The sequence below is a fragment of the Lithobates pipiens genome, unplaced genomic scaffold (assembly GCF_037356315.1).
Source record: "Lithobates pipiens isolate NorthernLeopardFrog02 unplaced genomic scaffold, aLitPip1_a1.2 Scaffold_10, whole genome shotgun sequence".
Classification (NCBI taxonomy): Eukaryota; Metazoa; Chordata; class Amphibia; order Anura; family Ranidae; genus Lithobates; species Lithobates pipiens.
In genome coordinates this window covers 221310795-221333145 of record NW_027507686.1, presented here as the reverse complement: position 1 = coordinate 221333145, position 22351 = coordinate 221310795, and the positions used below count along the sequence as shown (strand labels likewise).

The window sequence follows — 22351 nt, the reverse complement described above, 5'->3', positions numbered from 1 at the left end:
AAGCTTACAGGAGGTGAGAGCAGAGAGATTACTCTATAGTTGTACAGTGTACATTGTGTCATAGTCTGGTGCAGTTCCCAGACCAGGTTGTATTGCTAAATGCAGAGGTAAACCTTGAAAACAAAAAAATTGCCAGTAGCGTACAGTCTTTTGGTAGGCCTTCTAATGCCGCGTACACACGACCGGACTTAGGTCCGACAGACTTTCGATGGAGTTCTGACAGAGTTCTGACGGACTTTCCGAATGAACGGACTTGGCCACACACAATCACACCAAAGTCCGACGGATTCGAACGTGATGACGTACGACCAGACTAGAATAAGGAAGTTCATAGCCAGTAGCCAATAGCTGCCCTCGCATCGTTTTTTGTCCGTCGGACTAGCACACACACGAGCGGATTTCTCGGTAGGAACTGGGTCCGGTGGAGTTCAGACTTTTGATGTTGAAAAGTCCGGTCGTGTGTACACGGCATAAGTCTCTTCTACCAAAAAACCCTTACGTGTGTGCTTGCAGTTGTTTGTGATCTGTAGACTCACTGCCGAGTATTCAGGATTTGGGTGCTGAGATTATGTAACTCAGGTGTTCATGCATAGGAGACCTCATCGGAGCCTGAAGAAGAGGAAGATTATTTGTCACCAATGGGGACAGAGTGGATATGGGGAGCTTTGGGTCTCATAACGCTGAAAGAGAACACAACCGTACTTGAACATTATGGCAAATTCTGGCCGCCCTTACCACACTTGACTTCCACTTTAGCTTCTGTGCAGTGTGCAGAGTAGTCCAGGAGTTGACTGTGCTGTCTGGCAGAGGTGTCTTTATCACTATACTGGCTGAACAGAGTTATAAATCTTTTGGCAAATAGCACAATTTACATATATTTATTTCAACTGTGTATTTGGATGTTTGCCTGCAGTTCAAATTTAAATTAAATAGAATGCCTGGCCCCTGAAGGTAATGGCCAAATCAATAACTGAATTAAAAAAAGCTTTGAAAGATTTTATTACATATAATGATATCAAAAGTTCTAAATACTGAGCATGGTAAAATCCCCAAGCCTGCCTGTGATTGAACACTCAAGGAGCAGCAGGCTAGCAAGGCACTGGTGAGCACATCCCTTTGCTCTCCTTCTTGTCTGCCTCTGAGAGCCCTTATTGGCTCATACTGATGCCCACCCCCTCTTCAAGCACTGTTGTGCAGAGGATTACATCAGCTCACGTACTTTGGCTAAATCTGAATGAAAATATTTTTACTGGATTTAACAAATCCATATCTGAATTAAATGTGTTTTTGTATATATATTATTAGAGTTCAGTTTTAATAATTCATAACTGGGAATATAGCCCTCCATGACCCTTGCATTGTATGCAGTGGGCTTAAATATGTCATCTGGGCAGCAAACTGTACCTGGCAGCTGTTTAAATGCTGGCGAGTGTGCATTACACTGCTACCGAAATTAATTTTAAACAATTGAACAGTTTAAATCTTTATAATGCAAAATGGGCCAAGTGGGAAATAAATTAAGAATTTCAAAAAAAGTTAGGTCCAGTTTGTTCTGATGTGGAGTTTTGTCACCATCTAGTGTTCATTCTGTGAATTGCAGCAACTCTGTGATTCATAGATAATACTGTGGCTATGAGAGGCTATCTGATCTATAAAATAGAGTGAAATCACACAGGACTAAACAAAGCCTGCCTTTGAATATACTGGTACTTGAATTTGACCATTTAATTTTAAACTTTTTCCTTAGGTCTCTCCTACAGCAGCTACAAAAGCTGCAGACCTTGGTGACAGGGAAAGTGCCACGACCCTGCAAACTTGCTGCAACACAGACAGGAACGTGCCTAATGGTATGTGCCCTACAACTTTGTCTTCTGTGACAGCGACAAAGGTTTCTGACGGTCTGATAGAGGAATTGTCAAAGTTGTCATTTTGTGCATACAACGACTGCAATAAATTGAGAACGCTAACTCGCTGGTCTCATTATTTGGTACACCTACTGTATCTGGACCACCTTTTTGGGATGTTGAATTTTGGTCCATGTTGGCATGGTAACATCACCAATGCACCACCACCCTAAACCATTGGCACAAAGCAGAATTGATTTATGGATTCATGGTGTGTATGCCAAATTCTTTTTAAAAAGGGAACTATGGGCAAAATCAAACAATGTATGTGCACACAAGGGGGACAGGAATACTAAAACTCTAAAACTAGCCATACATTATACAATTTTCTTGTTCAATTTCCTTTAGATTTACCTTCAGCTATGCAGTGGGTAGTGGTGGGTTCACTAGGGGCTCAGGGGCGCTGCCCCCCCCCCCCATCCATGCGTCCGGCTCCCTGATCTACATGCAGGGATTCCAATGGGGGGGTTTCTGAAGCACGTGATTAAAGCCAGAGGTTCTTATAGGTTTCAAAAAAGGGTGGGCTTGGGGCAAAGAGCACTGAGCTCTGAGCCCACCCAGTTGTGTAACAATAGCGAATGATTATTTGCTATTATCACACTGATTCTTCTCCCGGCCAATCAGGATGCGACCCATTTCTCAATTGGCCGAAAGGACAAGCAATCCCATTGGCTAGGGAGGAGATGCACCACCGCCGTGATGCAGTCGGCAATCTCTGGGAACACACGTTCTCAGCCTCGCCGCCTCCTCCTCTCTATCAGAGCCGTCCAGTGAAATGATCTCAGAGGCTGTGTCCGGACACCCGCTCCCGCTGTCACACATCGGGGACTGGATCTGAGTCAGCGGAGTGGGAGATCGGGCTGTGTATGCTGATCTTGGGGTGCCCGGAGGCAGAGGATCCCCACCAGCAGACTACTGCAGAGGAGAGGTGAGTGAACCGTGTACACTAAGTGAGCTTAGGACGGGGGGGGGGGGGGGGGGGGTGAAGGCAGTGTGGGCTGGAGTGACGGTGGACCATGGTCAGGTCCGTCTGCCACCCCCCGACCGATGGAGCACTAGCTGCCACTGCAGCTATGTAATACAAGGACGTGCCTGATTACATACAAATTGAAAGTGTTCAGGTTAGACCCCATACTATATGGTTTTGGTACATCTAAAGGAAAATTGTATAATGTATGGCCAGCCTAAGGTGGGTGGGAACATAACCCACGAATGGAGGCCCCAGAAAATCTTAGAATCCTAGATTCTTACAGGACTCCATCTTTAACGGTTCTTTCTTACCTTTAAGATGCGTTAATGCATATGTGCTAAGCCAGCAATTTGAATGGTTTTCTAACACACATTAAAGCGAAGGTCCACCGCTGCAAAAATTAAAAGCCAGCAGCTACACATACTGCAGCTGCTGGCTTTTAATAATAGGACACTTACCTGTCCTGGGGTCCAGCGATGTCGGCACTGCAGCTGATGTTGCCATCAGCTGTCGGGTGCTGCCGCCGCCATTGCAGGTAAGGGAACTCGGCAGTGTAGCCTTTACGGCTTCACCCTGAGAACCCTACCGCTCTCTGTCCACTCCTTCCTCTCTGCCCGGTGGCAGGGGAAGGAGGAGGGAGCCGAGCGGTGACATCAATGGCTGTGGCTCCCAGAAGTGGGAATAGGATACCTGTCAAAGATGCTAAATGAAAGGTGCTAAATGTGGCACCAGAGGGGGACAAATGAGCGGAAGTTCCACTTTTGGGTTGAACTGCGCTTTAATGCATGAATTAGCCTATCTGCGTTATTTTTTTCATTCTTTATTATTGGCAACATAATGCACTGTAAAGCATGTGTGCAGCATACCACGAGTCTGTTTGTTATTACTGTATATGTGCATTGATGTGCTGTTTTGAATAAACGGCAATGCACTGCATTGCACATATACTGCTTGTTACTGTACAACGCAGGTTTGTTAATCCATCATAACAGAAATGGTATCTGTGTTTTGAGTCACCCTTTAGGTACACCCAGGGAAATTATTTTTAAATGTTGGCATCTAGAACCGTGTAGTATCCTTACCACAGTCATACAAGCACTACACATCTAATTTAAGCAGAAACCAATTAACCGCTGGTATATTTTTAGCTTGTGGGAGGAAATCAAAGTAGCTGGTGGAAATCCACACAAACACAAGAAAAACATATAAACGTCATGCAAACAGAAGTGTGGTTGGAATCAGTTTTTGGACCCAGGGTGGCGCGCCTAACCTCATTCCTGCTGGGTTGCCAGGAGTAAAACTTGCTGTCCACTGTCCTAGCATGCAGAGTGGCTTTATGGGTGTTTCAGTTACTGCTCCTTCTTTAGCAGGTGTGACATTGTGCTGTGTGTAAATGATTTGACAGCCAAATTGAGCAACTGATTTTTTATTTCCATGAGTTTCATTTAACAAATAAATAAAAATGATAAATCCAGAGTGAAACACACAAAGCAGTTCTAATGCACGTGTTACACTAGGGCCCTAAACAACTTTATATATATATATACATTGATTGCACTATATAAGTATTTGAAATAAATAGATAATAAAAATGTATATATACATACATGTACAGTGCCTTGAAAAAGTATTAATTCCCCTTGAAATTTTTCACATTTTGTCATGTTACAACCAAGAAACGTAAATGTATTTTATTGGAATTTTATGTGATAGACCAACACAAAGTGGCACATAATTGTGCAATGGAAGGAAAATGATAAATGGTTTTCAAAATTTTTTTACAAAAAAAATCTGAAAAGTGTGGTGTTCATTTGTATTCAGTATTCAATATTTTGTTGAACCACCTTTCGCAGCAATTACAGCTCCAAGTCTTTTTGGGGATGTCTCTACCAGCTTTGCAGATCTAGAGAGTGACATTTTTGCCCATTCTTCTTTGCAAAATCGCTCAAGCTCTGTCAGATTGGATGGAGAGCGTCTGTGAACAGAAATTTCAAGTCTTGCAACAGGTTTGGATTTAGGTCTGGACTTTGACTGGGCCATTCTAACACATGAATATGCTTTGATATAAACCATTCCATTGTATCTCTGGCTGTATATTAAGGCCGCGTACACACGCGGGGACTGTTCGCTCAACTTTGTCCGTCAAACAGTTTCAGCAAACAGTCCGCTCAAAATTAGCATGGACGGACTTGCCCACACACGACGAACGAACAGTTTGCTGAAACCGTGCGCGATGACGTGAACGGCACGTACGACGGGACGGAAAATACGACGTCCTATACACTGCATTACAACTTTCGGCGTGTAAATCCTTTCTGAGCATGCGCGGAACTTAATTTGACGAACAAGCCTACACACGAGGGGACTGTTCGCTGAAACCAAGTTTCAGCGGACAGTTTTTTGGAAATTCCGAAAAACCTTGTTCAGCAAACTGTTCGCTGAAACTGTTCGCTGAAACTGTCCGCTGAAAGCCCACACACGGGCGGACTGTCCGCCGAAACACTGTTCAGCGGACAAAGTTGGGCGAACAGTCCCCGCGTGTGTACGCGGCCTTAGGGTCGTTGTCCTGCTGGAAGGTGAACCTCCACCCCAGTTTCAAGTCTTTTGCAGACTCTAACATGTTTATGCCCCATCTGACTTTTTACATTGAAAATTCTGACGGACCTACAAAGAGAACATGTTCTATATTTTTCCGACAGAACAAATTCCTATCAGGAAACTTGCTCGTCTGTATGCTGTTCTGACGTAGCAAAAATGACGCATGCTCTGAAGCAAGTACAAGACGAAAGATACTGGCAACTGGCTATTGAACTTCCTTTTTCTAGTCCCGTCGTACGTGTTGTACATCACCGCGTTCTTAAATGTTGGAATTTGGTGTGATCGTGTGTACGCAAGACAGCTTCAGCAGAATTCTGTCAGAAAAACCTTCAGAGTTTATTCCGACTGTAAAACTGGTCGTGTGTACAGGGCATAAGATTGCCCTGTATTTGTCTCCATCCATCTTCCCATCAGCTCTGACCAGCTTCCCTGTCCCTGCTGAAGAAAAGCAATTCCCAAAACATGATCCTGCCACCACCATGTTTCACAGTAGGGATGGTGTGTTCAGGGTGATGTGCAGTGTTAGCTTTTCGCCACACATAGCTTTTTGCTTTTAGGCCAAAAAGTTCAATTTTGGTCTCATCTGACAGGAGAACCTTCTTCCACATATTTGCTGTGTCCCCCACATGGCTTCTCACAAACTGCAAACGGGACATCTCATGGCTTTCTTTCAACAATGGCTTTCTTCTTGCCGCTCTCTTCCATAAAGGCCAGATTTGTGGAGTGCACGACTAATAGTTGTCCTGTGGACAGATTCTCCCACCTGAGCTGTGTATCTTTGCAGCTCCTCCAGAGTTACCATGGACCTCTTGGCTGCTTCTATGATGAATGCTCTCCTTGCCCGGCCTGTCAGTTTAGGTGGACGGCCATGTCTTGGTAGGTTTGCAGCTGTGCCATACTCTTTCCTTTTTGGGAAAAAATGATGAACAGTGCTCCATGAGATGTTCAAAGCTTGGGATATTTTCTTTTAACCTGACCCTGCTTTAAACTTCTCTATAAATTTATCCCTGACCTGACTGCTGTGTTCCTTGGCCTTCAGGATGCTGTTTGTTCACCGAAGGGCTTCACAGAACAGCTGTATTTATACTGAGATGAAGGCCTCATTCACACTGGATGTTAAAATAACGTTATAAAAATGCCAGTAGCTTTACAGTAAGTTTTTCAAAGTTTTTTAACGTTTTTGCAATAGTGTTTTTTAGCGTTTATTAAATTTTTTTTATTATTATTATTTTATTTTATTTTAATGGATCAAAAACTTTTTTTTGAGCGTTTATCGGCATTTATCAGCATTTTTTGATGTTAGAGAGTTTTTACAGCTGAAAATAGCTGAAAAACTCCTCTCAGAACCCACTAGTTTTGTTTTTTTAACCACTTTCAGACCGGACCAATTTGCTGGTCAAAGACCAGACCACTTTTTGCGATTCGGCACTGCGTCGCTTTAACTGACAATTGCGCGGTCGTGCGTTGTGGCTCCCAAACAAAATTGACGCCCTTTTTTTCCCACAAATAGAGCTTTCTTTTGGTGGTATTTGATCACCCCTGCGGTTTTTATTTTTTGCGCTATAAACAAAAATAGAGCGACAATTTTGAAAAAAACGCATTATTTTTTACTTTTTGTTATAATAAATATCCCCCAAAAATTTTTTAAAAAAACATTTTTTTCCCTCAGTTTAGGCCGATACGTATTCTTCTACATATTTTTGGTAAAAAAAATCGCAATAAGCGATTATTGATTGGTTTGCGCAAAAGTTATAGCGTTTAAAAAATAGGGATAGTTGTATAGCATTTTTATTAATAATTTTTTATTATTTTTTTTTTTACTAGTAATGGCGGCGATCAGCGATTTTTATTGTGACTGCGACATTGTGGGGGACCCATCGGACATTTTTGACACATTTTTCGTCACTAGTTGCTAGGCAGAATGGAGAAATGCTGTTTACAACGGCATTTCTTCATTTGGCCGCTCCGTGCGACGATCGCGGGTATGCCCGCGGCGATCTAGTCCGCGGGTTCCGCGACCGGACTCACGGGGGTTCCGACCAGCGTGGAAGCGCGCCGCCGGCAAATTTAAAGGGACGTACATGTACGCCCATTTGCCTGCCCGTGCCATTCTGTCGACGTACATCGTCGTGCGCTGGTCGGCAAGTGGTTAAAGCCAAAAAATGCTCCAGCCAAAAACTGCTGATAACAGCCTATGTGTGCAAGGACATGGATAATATGATGGAGAGTTTATTGACTGTAGAAAAAAAAACGTCTGAAGCCAAAAACTGCTGTAAAAATGTCCAAAAACATCCAATTTGCATGAGGCCTAAATCACACGCAGGTGGACTCTATTTACTTATTCGTTGACTTCTGAAGGCAATTAGTTCCACTAGATTTTAGTTAGGGGTATCAGAGTAAAGGGGGCTGAATACAAATGCACGCCACACTTTTCACAGATTTATTTTTGTAAAAAATGTTGTAAACCATTTATCATTTTCCGTCCACTTAACAATTATGTGCCACGTTGTGTTGGGCTATCACATAAAATCCCAATAAAATACATTTATGTTTTTGGTTGTAACATGCCAGAATGTGGAAAATTTCAAAGGATATGAATACTTTTTCAAGGCACTGTATACACACACACTATATATATATATATATATATATATATATATATATACACATGCACACTTTATTAGCAAAAGTATTGGGGCGCCGCGCCTACCTTTACACGCACATGAACTTTAATGGTATGCCAGTCCTAGTCAGTAGGGTTTAATACTGAGTTGGCCCACCCTTTGCAGTTATAACAGCTTCAATGCTTCTGGGAAGTCTGTCCGCAAGGTTTTGGAGTGTGTCTATGGGAATGTTTGACCATTCTTCCAGAAGAGCATTTGTGAGGTCAGCCACTTATGTGTACAAGAAGGCCTGCCTCCCAGTCTCTGCTCTAATTCATCCCAAAGGTATTCTATCGGGTTGAGGTCAGGACTTTGTGCAGGCCAGTCAAGTTCCTCCCCCCAAACTCGCTCACCCATGTCTTTATGGACCTTGCTTTGTGCACTGGTCCAAATCATTTTGTGGAGGGGGTTTTATGGTGTGGGGTTGGTTTTCAGGGGTTGGGCTTGGCCCCTTAGTTCCAGTGAAGGGAACACTTATTGCGTCAGCATACCAAGACATTTTGGACAACTTCATGCTCCAAACTTTGTGGGAACAGTTTGGGGGTGGTCGCTTCCTGTTCCAACTTGACTGCGCACCAGTACACAAAGCAAGGTCTTTATATACATATGCACATAGTACTGTGCAATAGTTTTAGATATGTGTGAAGAAATGCTGTAAATGAAGAATGCTTTCACTAATAGAAGTATTAATACTTAATTTTTTTTATCAAATAATAAAATGGAAAGTAAATGAACAGAAGAGAAATCCAAATCAAATCAATATTTGGTGTGATCACTCTTTGGCTTTGTGCGCACAGTTCTTGAAGGAACTTGGCAGGTAGGTTGTTCCAGACATCTTGGAGAACTAACCACAGAACTTCTGTGGATGTCAGCTGCCTCAGATCCTTCTGTCTCTTCATGTAATCCCAGACAGACTCCATGATGTTGAAATCAGGGCTCTGTGGGGGACAAATCCTTCCAGGACTCCTTGTTCTTCTTTATACTAAAGATAATTCTTAATGACATTGAAAATATATTTTTGGGGGTCGTTGTCCTGCTGCAGAATAAATTTGGGGCCAAACACATGCCTCCCTGATGGTATGGCATGATGGATAAGTATCTGTCTGTATTTCTCAGCATTGAGGAAACCATTAATCCTGACAAAATCTCCAACTCCATTTGCAGAAATGGAGCCCCAACCTTGCAAGGAACCTCCACCATGCTTTACTTTTGCCTGCAGACACTCATTATTGCACCACTCTCCCGCCCTTCACAAACTGCCTCCTGCTACAGCCACATATTTCATATTTTAACGCCTCAATTCAGAGCACCTGCTGCCATTTTTCCCCACCTCTCTTACTATATTTTCTTGCATCGCTTAGCCTTATTTCTATATCGGAGGTATGGCTTTTAAACTGCAATTCTTCCATGAAGACCACTTCTGGCCAGACTTCTCTAGACAGTAGGTGGGTGTACCTGGCTCCCACTGGTTTCCTCTAGTTCTGTGCTGATGGCACTGCCGGACATCTTCTGATGTTGAAGGGAAGTAAGCATGATGTGTCTTTCATCTGCTGCATTAACTTTCCTTGGCTGACCACTGCGTCTACCGTCCCTAATGTTGTCCTTTTCTTTGTGCGTCTTCAAAAAGCTTAAAGCAGGATTTCACTGTGGAAAAAAATAAATAAAAGCCAGCAGCTACAAATACTGCAGCTGCTGACTTTTAATAAATGGACACTCACCTGTCCCGGGGTCCAGCGATGCCGGCAGCCGAGGCCGATCAATCGCTCGGCTCTCAGCTGCTGCCGCCACCATTCTAGGTGAGGGAATCAGGAAGTGAAGCGCTGCGGCTTCACTTCCCGGTTCCCTACTGCACATGCGCAAGTCGTGCAGCGCAATAGGAATTGTCCGCGCTGTCTCTGGGACCCGTGTGTGTCCCAGCAGACAGCGCGCAGGGACAGGAAGAGGCATAGACTCCCGTGGGAGTCTATGCCCAGAAGTGGGTGAAAGGTGCCAATTGTGACACCGGAGGGGGGGGGGGAGGATTCCGATCAGCGGAAGTTCCACTTTAGGGTGGAACCCCTCTTTAAACAGAAAATCTTTTAACCCCAGTCTGCTTTGAAATCTTTGCCTGGGAGAGACTTTGCTGATGCAGTATAACTACCTTGTGTGCTCAGTCTTGCCTTGACCTGTGACATGAAATTGTCTTCCACAGTCTCACCCAATAGCACAATTTGGCTTTTCCTCTCCTAGTTTTAAGTCTCCTACACAGCTGTTTCTGTTTCAGGTAATGACTGTGTTTCAATCTACAAATGAAACTGATGATCAATGGCATCTGCTTGGTATATTTGGTTAATCATACACTTGAATCTAAACCTACAAAATACCTGATGACGTGCAATTTTCCAATGTGTGAGAGTATAAGAATTCATGCTGGTTTGAAGCCACACCAAATTTTGATTTGTTTTAGATTTTTCTTCTGTTTGCTCACTTTGCATTTTGTAAGTTGATTAAAATAAACAATTCAAATGTATGTTAAAGCATTCTTACTTTACAGCATTTATTCACAGCTGCCTAAAACTTTTGTATAGTTATATATGTACACACACACACACACACACTACTGCACAAAAGTGTGTGTGTATATATATATATATATATACCATATTTATCGCCGTATAACACGCACATTAATTTTAAGAGGGAAGTTTCAGGAAAAAAACATAAATTTTAAATAAATTACTTTGAAGAAAAATAAGGGTCAGTGCCCATCGGCAGCCTCACCATTGCCATCAATGCAGCCTGATCAATGTCCATCTGCAGCCTCACGAGTGCCATCAATGCAACCTCATCAGTCCACATTAATGCAACCTCACCATTGCTATCAATGCAGTAGCCTTGCTATTGCCATCAGTGCAGCGTGATTAATGCCCATCAGTAGCCATTTAGTGAGAATCTCCTATGATAGACAGAACAGTGGTCCAATGGTGGCCCAGGAGACGGGGCTTCCTATTACAGAGGCTGCCAAGTAAACAGGAGATTCTCACTGTATGTAATCTGATGGCACTTGTCCTGCCCCCCTCCCTGTCCCCTCCGAGGCAGCTAAAATGGAAGTATTGGCATATAACACGCACACACACTATTTGCACCCGATTTTCATGTTAAAAAAGTGAGGGTTATACACCAATAAATACAGTGTGTGTGTGTGTTTGTGTGTGTGTGTGTGTGTATATGTATATGTATGTATATGTATATATATATATATATATATATAGTATTTCACAAAAGTGAGTGCACCCCTCACATTGTTGTAAAAAATGTATTATATCTTTTCATGTGACAACACTGAAGAAATGACACTTGTCTACAATGTAAAGTAGTGAGTGTACAGCTTGTATAACAATGTAAATTTGCTGTCCCCTCAAAATAACTCAACACACAGCCATTAATGTCTAAACCACTTGCAAAAAAAGTGGGTACACCCCTAAGTGAAAATGTCCAAATTGGGCCCAATTAGCCATTTTAACACTGAAGAAATTACACAATCTATAGCCTAGGCCATCTTTATGTAGAGCAACAATTCTTTTTTTCAGATCCTCAGAGAGTTCTTTGCCATGAGGTGCCATGTTGAAATTCCAGTATGAGAGAGTGAGAGCGATAACACCAAATTTAACACACCTGCTCCCCATTCACACCTGAGACCTTGTAACACTAACGAGTCACATGATACCGGGGAGGGAAAATGGCTAATTGGGCCCAATTTGGACATTTTCACTTAGGGGTGTACCCTCTTTTTTTGCAAGCGGTTTAGACATTAATGGCTGTGTGTTGAGTTATTTTGAGGGGACAGCAAATTTACACTGTTATACAAGCTGTACACTCACTACTTTACATTGTAGACAAGTGTAATTTCTTCAGTGTTGTCACATGAAAAGATATAATAAAATATTTACAAAAATGTGAGGGGTGTAATCACTTTTGTGAGATAGTGTGAGATAGTGTGTGTGTGTGTGTGTGTGTGTGTGTGTGTGTGTTATACTGAACATTTTTTATTCCATCTGGTAAAATATACAGTACGGTATTACCCATTTATTTCTTAGATTGCCACTGGCCCTTGTAAACATTGTCTTTCAGCAGGAACCTTCTACAGCTGTGCTGTGAAGTTGACCTGCACAGTAGGGAGATTTGTTCTTAGATATATTGCCAGTCCAGTTATGCTGAATGGTATTTTGTTTGCCGGGGTGCTTGAGTTTGGTGAACTGCAGATCCAATCCAGAGAATCCAATCCAGAGAATCCAATCTGGAAATTGTTGGGAAGGGCAGGGATGGCCAATGGCCATCAATGACAAGTTTAAAGTGCAACCACTCACTTTCATACTGGCTCTTGCAGCCATTAGGTTTCTACTGCTTTTTCAGGATTCATCAGAGAGATTCCCTATCACTTGCAGTCCAGCTGTTAACATTTTACTAGACAGAAAATAAAGCAAACTCTCCAACAGTAACTCAGAAACAGTTAAAGGAGGCTGAAACCCCTGTCAGATTGTAATTTCTGACTGTGTGCTTGTTTCAGATTTTCCCTCAGTTTTTGGTTTAGTCATGTTAGCAAGACTCGAAGTGAGGGTAACTCTTTCCAATGGATCCCAGAAAGTAGTAGAAACCAGACAGGAGTTCTAATTGTTTCCCGCACTATCCAAAACCAGAGAAAAATACACTTTAGGCTGTAGCATATAAGCATAATAGCCACAAAGCTGGACTATACCTTTAAAGCTACCAGGAACCAAAGTTATGATTATTAAAGTGAAACTACAGGCGGTCCCCTACTTACAAACATCTGACTTACAAACGACTCCTACTTACAAATGGAGGGAGACAACAGGAAGTGAGAGGAAATCTACCCCTAGGAAGGGAAATTCTCTCCTGTAAGAGTTAATATGGGAAAAAAGGTGTCTCCACTGATGCTTTATCACCAATCCTTGTTTCCCTAATAACAGAAAGTGGGGTGAAATCTTCTGAACAGGGGCACAGACAGCAAAGCAAATGTTACAGGGGTGATAACCCTTCCCTATGCAATCCAAAAAGCTTAAAAAAATCGTTTTTTTTTGGCTGGAGCTACACTTAAAAAATATACCTGTTCCAACTTACAGATTCAACTTAAGAACAAGCCTACAGTCCCTATCTTGTTTGTAACCCGGGGACCGCCTTCCCTCCAGCAATTGAGCACCCTCGGCCATCTTGATTGGCATGCCTGGGATCTCCCATACACTATTCATTGTGGCACCAGAGCATGCTGAGGTTGTACACTCTAAATAAGTTTGCCAGCAACTATGTAAGAAACATTTATTGCAAGAGACACTTGTATGTCTCTTCTGCAGTAAACAGCTTTCCCGGTAAAACAATGTTTGCACTACTTTTTTGTGATCCAAGAAGACATTTTATTTCCATTGAAGGGCAACATCATTCATAATTGCCTGTACTGAGGGGCTGTTTTTCAGTCAATGGGAGTATGAACTTGTCAAAATTTGTCTCATGAGTATATAGTATAGGAATAACTTAGCAAGTCTCCCAAGCATGTCACACCTATAAACTAACCTCCCCTACATCTCTATATCGCTGATGTAAGCTGTCTCTTTGTCTACTTCACGACTAACCAACTAATATTTTTAGTGTATGTTCTATCCCTCTGATATCTTTCTCCTCTCTGCAGGTTGTGGTACTGTGTTTTATTCTTGCCTTGGGGTCCATGATTCCATCCTTCCCAGAATTCTCTTCGGGGTCTCAGACAGTGAAATCGGCCCCTCCTTTGGCACCTGACTTGTATACCCTCAGCCAGAGTAAGACAGCCACATGAACACCCTCTTCACTTACCTTACCTTCATCAGCAGCAGGACAGCATTGTGACTTTGGGCTGATGTCAACATATCATGAACATTAGACATCTTCTTTATTTGTGCTGACCAGACTTGCCTCAAATTTTTATGAGATCAATAGTTTGGATGTAATTGTATCATTTTATCAATCACAGGATTAAATTGATCCTTTGATACAACAGCAAAAGACATCTATTTGATCACTATTGATGACAAAATTAATCAGATATCAGCACCTGTTACTGTGAAACGCTTGTTTTATTCTTAAAATAGTGCTTTGTTTGAGTCATGGTGGAACGCTATGGTGTTGGGACAAATGACTTCTTGAGTGATCAGTTGCTGAAATGATTGGAATTTCCAGCCTATCCAGACTTTACCATTTTTGATTCAATATTCTTCAGTTAATAGGGATCAAAATACTAGTGCTGGATCCAACTGAAACAACTGGTTCACTCAACAGTTTTATTGTTACAAGTATGGCCAGCATTAGTCTAAGTAAGCCTTTCTCAACCTTTTTTCCCCAAAAGGAACCTTTCAAACAACTTCCATGTCTTGGGGAGCCCTGCTAAAATGTATTCATTAGAGTCAGTGGAAAGAATGTCCCATACATTGGTGGTCAGCGGGAAAAATTCTCTCTGTACAGACAGATCATTGGTGTCATGTCACTGACTCTGCCAAAAGTGGTGATGGACCCAGAACCATGCAGGCACCATCAGATGAGAGGTCAATCAATCACAGCTCAAGGAACCCCTATTAACCCCTGAAGGGACCCTAGGATGCCACAGAACAATCTAGTTGAGAATGGCTGGTCTAATTCCCCTGTCAGAGACTGCAATATAAATGTTTCAGGAAAGTAAAAACGTATACACATGGCATTTTTAATAACTTAAAGCCCAATTGAACTTTCATTTGAAAGGGGCCTAAGTTTGTTTTCTTTAAAGCAGTCACAGCCTGAATAGAAAAGCCTGTCCCCTGCCAGCACTCTGCAGAGTGGGACCCCTTTTCTCTGTGTGGAAGCAGTGGACCCCTTTGCCGAGGTGCCACCTGCTGAGTCAGAGTCAGAGCTCTCCTATCAGATTTGAGAATGAGCATTTCAGAGCTAGAGATCTGACTCAAAAGGGAACCTGTTGCACCTCTACATTGAGACTGCTGCTTCCCCTAAATGAGAGTGAGGGTCCTGCTCTGCAGTTGCTAGCAGAGGACAGGCTTTTCTACTTATGGTATGTTTCTTTAGAAAGCAACCAGGGTCTAAGACCTTTCTCGCTTGGGCTTTTAAAAAACATTGAGTCCCAGAGTCCTGTTTCAACTCCTAGCCAAAACTTTTTCCATATAGGTTTGAATAAAGTCTGGGAGTGTTAGAACCTCTATCAGGATTTAATTACTGTCTGTGTCCCCGTTAAGTAAATTCACCCTCTCTTACTTTATGCTTATTTAAAGAAATGTCATCACCATGCAGGGCAATAATACAGTGAGTCTGTAAAGGGCATTCCTATGCCCCCCATATACTTACCATACCAGAACTATCTGGTGGTTCCTTGCTCCTGTAAAGCCCATTCTAATACTGGTTGTGGAGCCCACCTGGGGGAGTAGTGAAGTTACTCCCCTGGTAATGTGACAGGGCTCGGATCTAGCATTTGGCTGCTAGGCCCAGGTGCCCTTACAGAATAGAAGGTCACATGCTCCTCTGTACCTATAAAAGCCAGGTATTCTTGGCCACTGCTGAGGAGCCAGGATTGGAGAAAGGGCACAGATAAGTATATGGGGTCAGGAGATGCACTCAAAAACACAGTAAGGCAATGTCACGGTTTTTATTTAAGTCAGCCGTTAAACATATGCTGAACCAACAAACATTTTATGTTTGGATTTGACAGATGTGTCTTAATGAAGGCTATTGTTCTATACTTGGCGATTAACAGATCTCTGCATTGTATTTTTATCTTGCAGTCCGCTCCCGAAATCTCTTGTCCTACGACGAAGGGACCGGAGCTTCACAAGAGGATCCCAGCCCAGGTCTGGGAATTCACAGAAGGGGAAGCTGGGCTGCCGATGCAGCAGTTTTCAGTAAACATCTCAAAAACACGGCTCACGAAAGGGACAAATACCTTGCCGAAACAGACCGCAAGAACCGGACACATGGAGAGTTCACAAGACAAGAAGAGGGGTGAGCACTCGTCTGTGAGCAGTGAATGGTCTTTGGATGGGGTTAGCCTCAGTGTGCCTATGTCAGTATATCATCATTGTTCTAATTTCTTCATCCAATGGGAGGATGGATGGGATCTGTATCTGTGAAAGCCTCAGAGAAGAAGAAATCCTTGGCAACTCATGAGAGCCATCAGTCATCAGTTTATACCAGCATTGTAAAATGAGGTTAATGCCGCGTACACACGATCAGAATTCTCGTCGGAAAAAGCTCTGATGGTTTTCTCAGTGTAATTCCGCTCAAGCTGTTTTGCCTACACACGGTCACACCAAATTCTGATCATTTAGAACACGATGACGTACAACACGTACGACGGGACTAGAAAAAGGAAGTTCAGTAGCCAATAGCTTCTGTCTCGTAGTTGAATCTGAGCATACGTGATTTTTGGCGTGTCGGAATTGCATACACACGATCGGAAATTTCAAATAGAAAGTTATTCCATCGGGAAAATTGAGAACATGCTATCAATTTTTGGCTGGCGGGAATTCGGACAGCTAAATTCCGATGGAGCATACACATGGTCGCATTTTCCGATGAAAGGCTCTCATCTGTCGTTTTCTGTCCGGAATTCAGATCGTGTGTACGTTTAAATCTGATTAATTGCTCTGGGACAATACACACTGTCTGAAAGAGTTTATCATTTTCGATTGTTATTAAAAAAGGCCATTTAAAAAGTAGTGGTGCGGCCGTACTGTGACTATTGACCAGTGGTGTGTTTTACAAATGTGCATTGCGATCTACTGGCTTAGGGAGCCCAAAGCCAGCAGTGAGCAATACAACGTTGTGTGGGGAAAAAAAGCTGCGACCTATCAAAGTCACATGAGTGCCTCTTGTCCAATCACAAAGCTTTCTCTCTGCTGCACTAAGGAGAGAGAACTTCTTGTGTAAGAGTTAGAAATCGGCACCTAAGTGTGAGTTTAGCATTGTGAAAATTGTTAATCTACCAGATTGTATTTGGATTGTGGGAGAAAACCAATGCGAAGGGCCTGTGTTGATGACCTTTTGTTTTCTTCATAACTGTTTTTATCATACATACAAGTCAAGGGGACTGCAAAAGCAGCTTGAAACAGGTTAATGCAGTCTGTAACGGTGTTCTCAGAAGTGTCTAAATTTGATGTCAAATGACAGCATAATGCATCTAGAAGCAAGCTGCATTTATCCATTGACACAAGCCCAAACCCTGAGGACACATTAGGCTGCTTTCACACTGGGGCGGTATTCAGGCGTTACAGCGCTAAAAATAGCGCCTGTGTAACGCCTGAAAAAAACCGGTCCCTTTAACTCCAGTGTGAAAGCCGGAGGGCTTTCACACTGGAGCGATGCGCTGGCAGGACGGTGAAAAAAGTCCTGCTAGCCGCATCTTTGCAGCGGTGAAGGAGCGGTGTATTCACCGTTCCTAAACCGCTCCTACCCATTGAAATCAATGGGGCACCGCGGCAATACCGCCGGCAAAGCGCCGCTAGCGGGGGTTAAAACCACCCCGCTAGCGCCCGCACACCGCCGCTAAAACGACGGTAAAGCGCCGCTAAAAATAGCGGCACTTTACCGCCGACGCCGCTCCCGCTGCAGTGTGAAAGCAGCCTTAAACAAAAAGTATATTCAGATAGTGTCCTTGAAAATTGAGCATGGGAGCCCACCAAGGCAAAAACTCTAACCACTTAGCTGTCAATATGATACTAGATGATCTCTAGTAGTTAACTTTTATTGGTATATGTTTAAGGAGCTTCATGAACTCCATTTACTACTCTAAAGTACAGTATATAGGGCAAAGCAACAATGGTGATTTATAGCCTTGAGGGCCTCTTTTATCTATAGGGAAAGACAGCTCTGACTGCTGAAAGAATGAAAATGTAAAGGGTGGTCTTACAAATTGTGTAGCACTGTGGGGTCACTTTTCACTGATGTCTGTGAATGGTGATAATCATGGTAACAATTAAGCATGTGTAAGATAAGTATTGATCTGAAGCTGTCAGACACCTGGAAGGTCGCCACTGGCCATTCCTATTATGCAGCTATGTTGTCATAGCTTTATTGGAAGATTTGAATCATTATTTAAATGTTCCACACTTTCTGTTAGTTTTGATTAGTGAAATGACTGCTTGGAACTTGTGGTTAAAGCGGAGGTCCACCCTAAAATGGACCTCCGCTCATCGGAATCCCCCCCCCCTCCGGCGCCACAATCGGCACCTTTCAGGGGGGAGGGGGGTGCAGTTACCTGGATAATCCAGGTAACTGCACCCACTTCCGGGCTAGCTCTCTGCGGAACGGGCGTACGTTACTCCCCCGTTCCGCAAGAGCCCGCCCCCTTCAGCAAGTGCCCCGCTGCCTGCTGGGAAACACACAGCTCCCAGAGGCAGCGGGGACCGTCTGGATTGCGCCGCGCGGCTCACGCATGCGCAGTAGGGAACCGGGAAATGAAGCCGAAAGGCTCCATTTCCTGATTCCCATACCCAAGATGGCGGCGGGACCCGGTGTTCTGCCTAATAGAGTCCGGCCATCGATATGTGTCCGTTGCATGCGCAGTACGGAGCAGACGAAGCTTCGGAAAATCTCCGAAGCTGAACGGCGCCTGCGCCGTGAGTGGAGGAGGTAGCCCCACTATCCAAGCGGACATAGGGTTTCGAATTTTAGAGGGCCCCTCGCGGGCGAGCTTCGCTCGCCACGCTTCGGGCTCGGCCTCGCTGCGCTCGGCTCTTTTTTATTCTAACTCTATGTCCACTTGGATAGTGGGGATAGAACCTGGACTCACGGCGCAGGCGCCGTTCGTCCTCGGCAATTTTCGGAATCTGTGCTCCTGTGTACTGCGCATGCGCAGTACGCAGAGGACAGCATCTGATAGAGGACCCTAATTGACAAGACACCGGCAGCCGAGCGAGCGGTCGGGCTTCGGGTGCCGACATCGCGGGCGCGCTGGACAGGTAAGTGTCACTATTTAAAAGTCAGCAGCTGCAGTATTTGTAGCTGCTGGCTTTTAAAAAAAAAAAAAAAAAACGCGGAGTCCCGGTGGACTCCCGCTTTAAGATAGGCCAGACTTTCTCAACCAGGGTTCTGTGGAACCTTAAGGTTACTCCAGAGGTTGCTTGGGGTTCATTGAGCAAAGAGCAATTTCTGCCTCTGCCCACTAACACTTAGCTATCACTAAGAAAAGGATTCTTTCCATTAACTGCACATGTAAGGAGTAATCTTCCCCCTGGCCATCACACTAATGCACTGTGAGCTGTAGAATATATATATATATATATATATATATATATATATATATATATACACACTGGACACTGGAGAAAAAGTTGAGAAAGGTTGCGATCAGTTGGGTCAGTTTATTCTGACTGTTCCTGACAAACATAATTGGTTTATTTGCTTAAAAGAGAAGTATGGAATTAATTAAATAAAATCAATTATACTCACTTAGGTGGATGCAGCATCGGATCAGATGCTGCATCTGTCCCCCGCCGGTTCTAAGACTGAGAACAGAGACTTCAGCCTGTAAAGAGCTGGTGACTGTCAGTGACCGGCTCTCTGCTCTCCCCTCCACTGCTCACTGGAGCCCTGGGCTGTCGAGGGGACAGGAGCGGCTGGCTCAGACACTCAGCGGCTCGCTGAGAGGCTGAGCCAGCTGCCAGTCCAGGCAATTGGCTGGATCCTGACCATATGGTCAGGATCTTTTCAGAGCCTGGATCGGCTCTGTGATGTAAGCTAACAGCAGGCTTTAGCTGAAAACAGGTCACAGGAGTGCAGAACGAACTGCACTCCTGTGATTCATAAAAGTACAGCCGAAAAAGTTTTTGCTATACTTCTTCTTTAATGTTGCAATAAAATAATTGTTTTAAGCAACAAAGCTGTGGCCTTGCCCGTCCAATATAAGATTATTCAGGTGTCCTATTTTGGGCAAGGTCCATATTTTGGGGGATGAGGACTGGTAAGCCTATGAATCTTCTCAGTTCATGCTACCCACCCATGTGTGAAAGGAAACTGGTAGAATTTAGAAGAGAAAGCCATTGAACTCTGAAAAGTTTGTGTTCACTGGCATTTTTTGCATTAGAACTACATTTCTCCATCTACAAGTCAAAGGGAATGCAAAAGCAGCTCAGAAAGAGGTCAGGAGCAACTCAAAATGTTCTCAAAGGGAAGCCAAAGGTGGCACTTCACTTTCGGCTACCCATCACATTTTGCTACCAGCTGGAGAGCGCATGTGTGACGCCGCCATATGCTTTACAACAGAGGGCCCCTCATGGGCTCGCTTTCAGGCATGGCCTCGATTCGCTCGGCATAAATATAATCGATCTCTATGTCCACTTGGATGGTGGGGCTTGAACTTGGACTCAGGGGTGGAACGCATATGGTGGCGTTGTGCATTAGCAGTCCAGCGAGCAGCCAACTGTGATGGGTCACCATATGTGATGAAACAAAGGCAACTGAAAACATACTGCCATTTTGTTCCTGCACAAGCACATATGGTCTTCTGAAATCATACCTCATTCACAGGTCCGGGCTATACACACTGGACTCCTCTATAAAGTTTGGAAATAAGCAAAAGAGTTGCCCATAGTAACCAATCAGATGCGTTTTCATGTTCAGATTGGCTGATAAAATCCCACTGGTTACTGTGCGCAGAATATACTTGTTCGGTCCCAGTTTTCATAAATCAGCCCCACTTTAATGATGGTTGTACATAGTGCATACAGTATATACAAGGTCGCGATTAACAGTCTTTTATGTTTTCTTTTACAGGGACACAGGTTCCAAGTTCTTGTAGGATTGGGATAAAAGGGAGAGGGATCGAGAGCTGAGCACTACACATGGGGGGAGCAGGAGAAAAAAAAAAAGACGCCGGGATTTCTGGAATCAGAGACTGACAAATACATTGTAATCCCGGCACAACTCTACTACAGCCCAGTACATAGATATATATATGGCGGCAGCACCATGGCATCCTGGTAATGTGTGCAGAGACTCGCTTATTATGGTGCTGTCACAGCTGCCTGGCGTGTGCCAGAGGCAACAAGTATGGAGGAAGAGATTGCTGCTTCTTCAGTACACCAAGCAGTGTGTATCTGCCAACTTCTCCTTCTGCCTCCTTCTTTGAATGACATCATCAAGAAACTTTAAAGGAAAGGTAGTTCCTATTTTTAACAGTTGCCCTCCCCCTATATGTTGCCAGTAAATGACTTCTGACTGTCAACGTTGGAACACTACCCCCCCTGCTCTGCCCCTGGAGCCCTCTCTCAGCCCTCTCTGTCCCCTGTACAGACACCAACCTGGATCTCTGGAAAAGATTGGTTCCCTAAAACGCAAGCTTTTTACGCACTGGAGGCTCCTTACATCAATTTATACGCTTCTTCCTCTCATCTCTGCTCTGTGCCTGCTTCAGTCAAGCAAAATCATAAGAATAAAAAAAAATTAGCATCAGCATTACGTCTCCTGTGTGAGTCACTGAAGGTGGGGAGGGTAGAGCAAGGCTAGAACGAAACAGGTCAACATAGCTGAAAATGAAGAACCAAGGGACCGAGTGCTATGTATTATGAAGGAGGCTGCTAAGGGGAAGAGCAGCAATTACGCAGGTGACCTAGCTGAGAAGGACAATCTGGGGCCCTCCAGCATGTGATGGACTACGATTCCCATCACACCCTTCCAGATCAGCCTGAGGAGGGTAATGATTGTGTACATGGTGCAAAAAGCATAGCAACATTAGAGCTCACTATCAATCAGCCCAAAGCGGTCAGAAAAATAAAGGATTAAAGAGACCCTGTCACATTTCCCATTTAAAGGAAAGTGACAGAGTCTCTTTAAAGAGACCCAGTCACCAATTTAAAAGATTGGAAGTAAAAGCACTGAAAAAATTCATATTTTTAATCATTACTTGCAGTGTTTTTGCTTCCCATAAATATTTTTTTTAACTTTCAAATAATTTGTACCTTGAGCTTGCTAGAAAAATTGACTACTTCAAATTTCTCTAGTGTAGCCCCCACCCCACCCCCCTTCCCCCTTATTTGCACATCATAGCCCTCTCTTCTTCTGGGAGTGTCTAATTACTGTCTGTGCTGGCCCAGCTTATCTGCCCCTTCCTTTATCTCCCTACATAACCTTTAAAGCGGAGGTCCACCCTAAAATGGACCTCCGCTCATCGGAATCCCCCCCCCCTCCGGCGCCACAATCGGCACCTTTCAGGGGGG

The 22351-nt window shown here is 43.8% G+C and overlaps 1 protein-coding gene across 2 annotated transcripts in view; it reads left to right on the top strand.

The window, feature by feature from the left end:
• CREB3L1 (cAMP responsive element binding protein 3 like 1) overlaps nt 1–21590 on the top strand; it is a 131209-nt gene extending 109619 nt beyond the window's left edge. Inside the window, exons 9-12 of one of the 2 annotated variants that reach the window (XM_077461795.1) lie at nt 1748–1847; nt 13816–13942; nt 15923–16139; nt 20910–21590. In XM_077461795.1, coding sequence (XP_077317921.1) covers nt 1748–1847; nt 13816–13942; nt 15923–16139; nt 20910–20934 — 469 coding nt within the window. In that variant the 3' untranslated portion in view covers nt 20935–21590. The remainder of the gene's footprint in view (nt 1–1747; nt 1848–13815; nt 13943–15922; nt 16140–20909) is intronic. The other variant, XM_077461806.1, reaches the window with a different exon arrangement.
• Nucleotides 21591–22351: the final 761 nt, after the last annotated feature.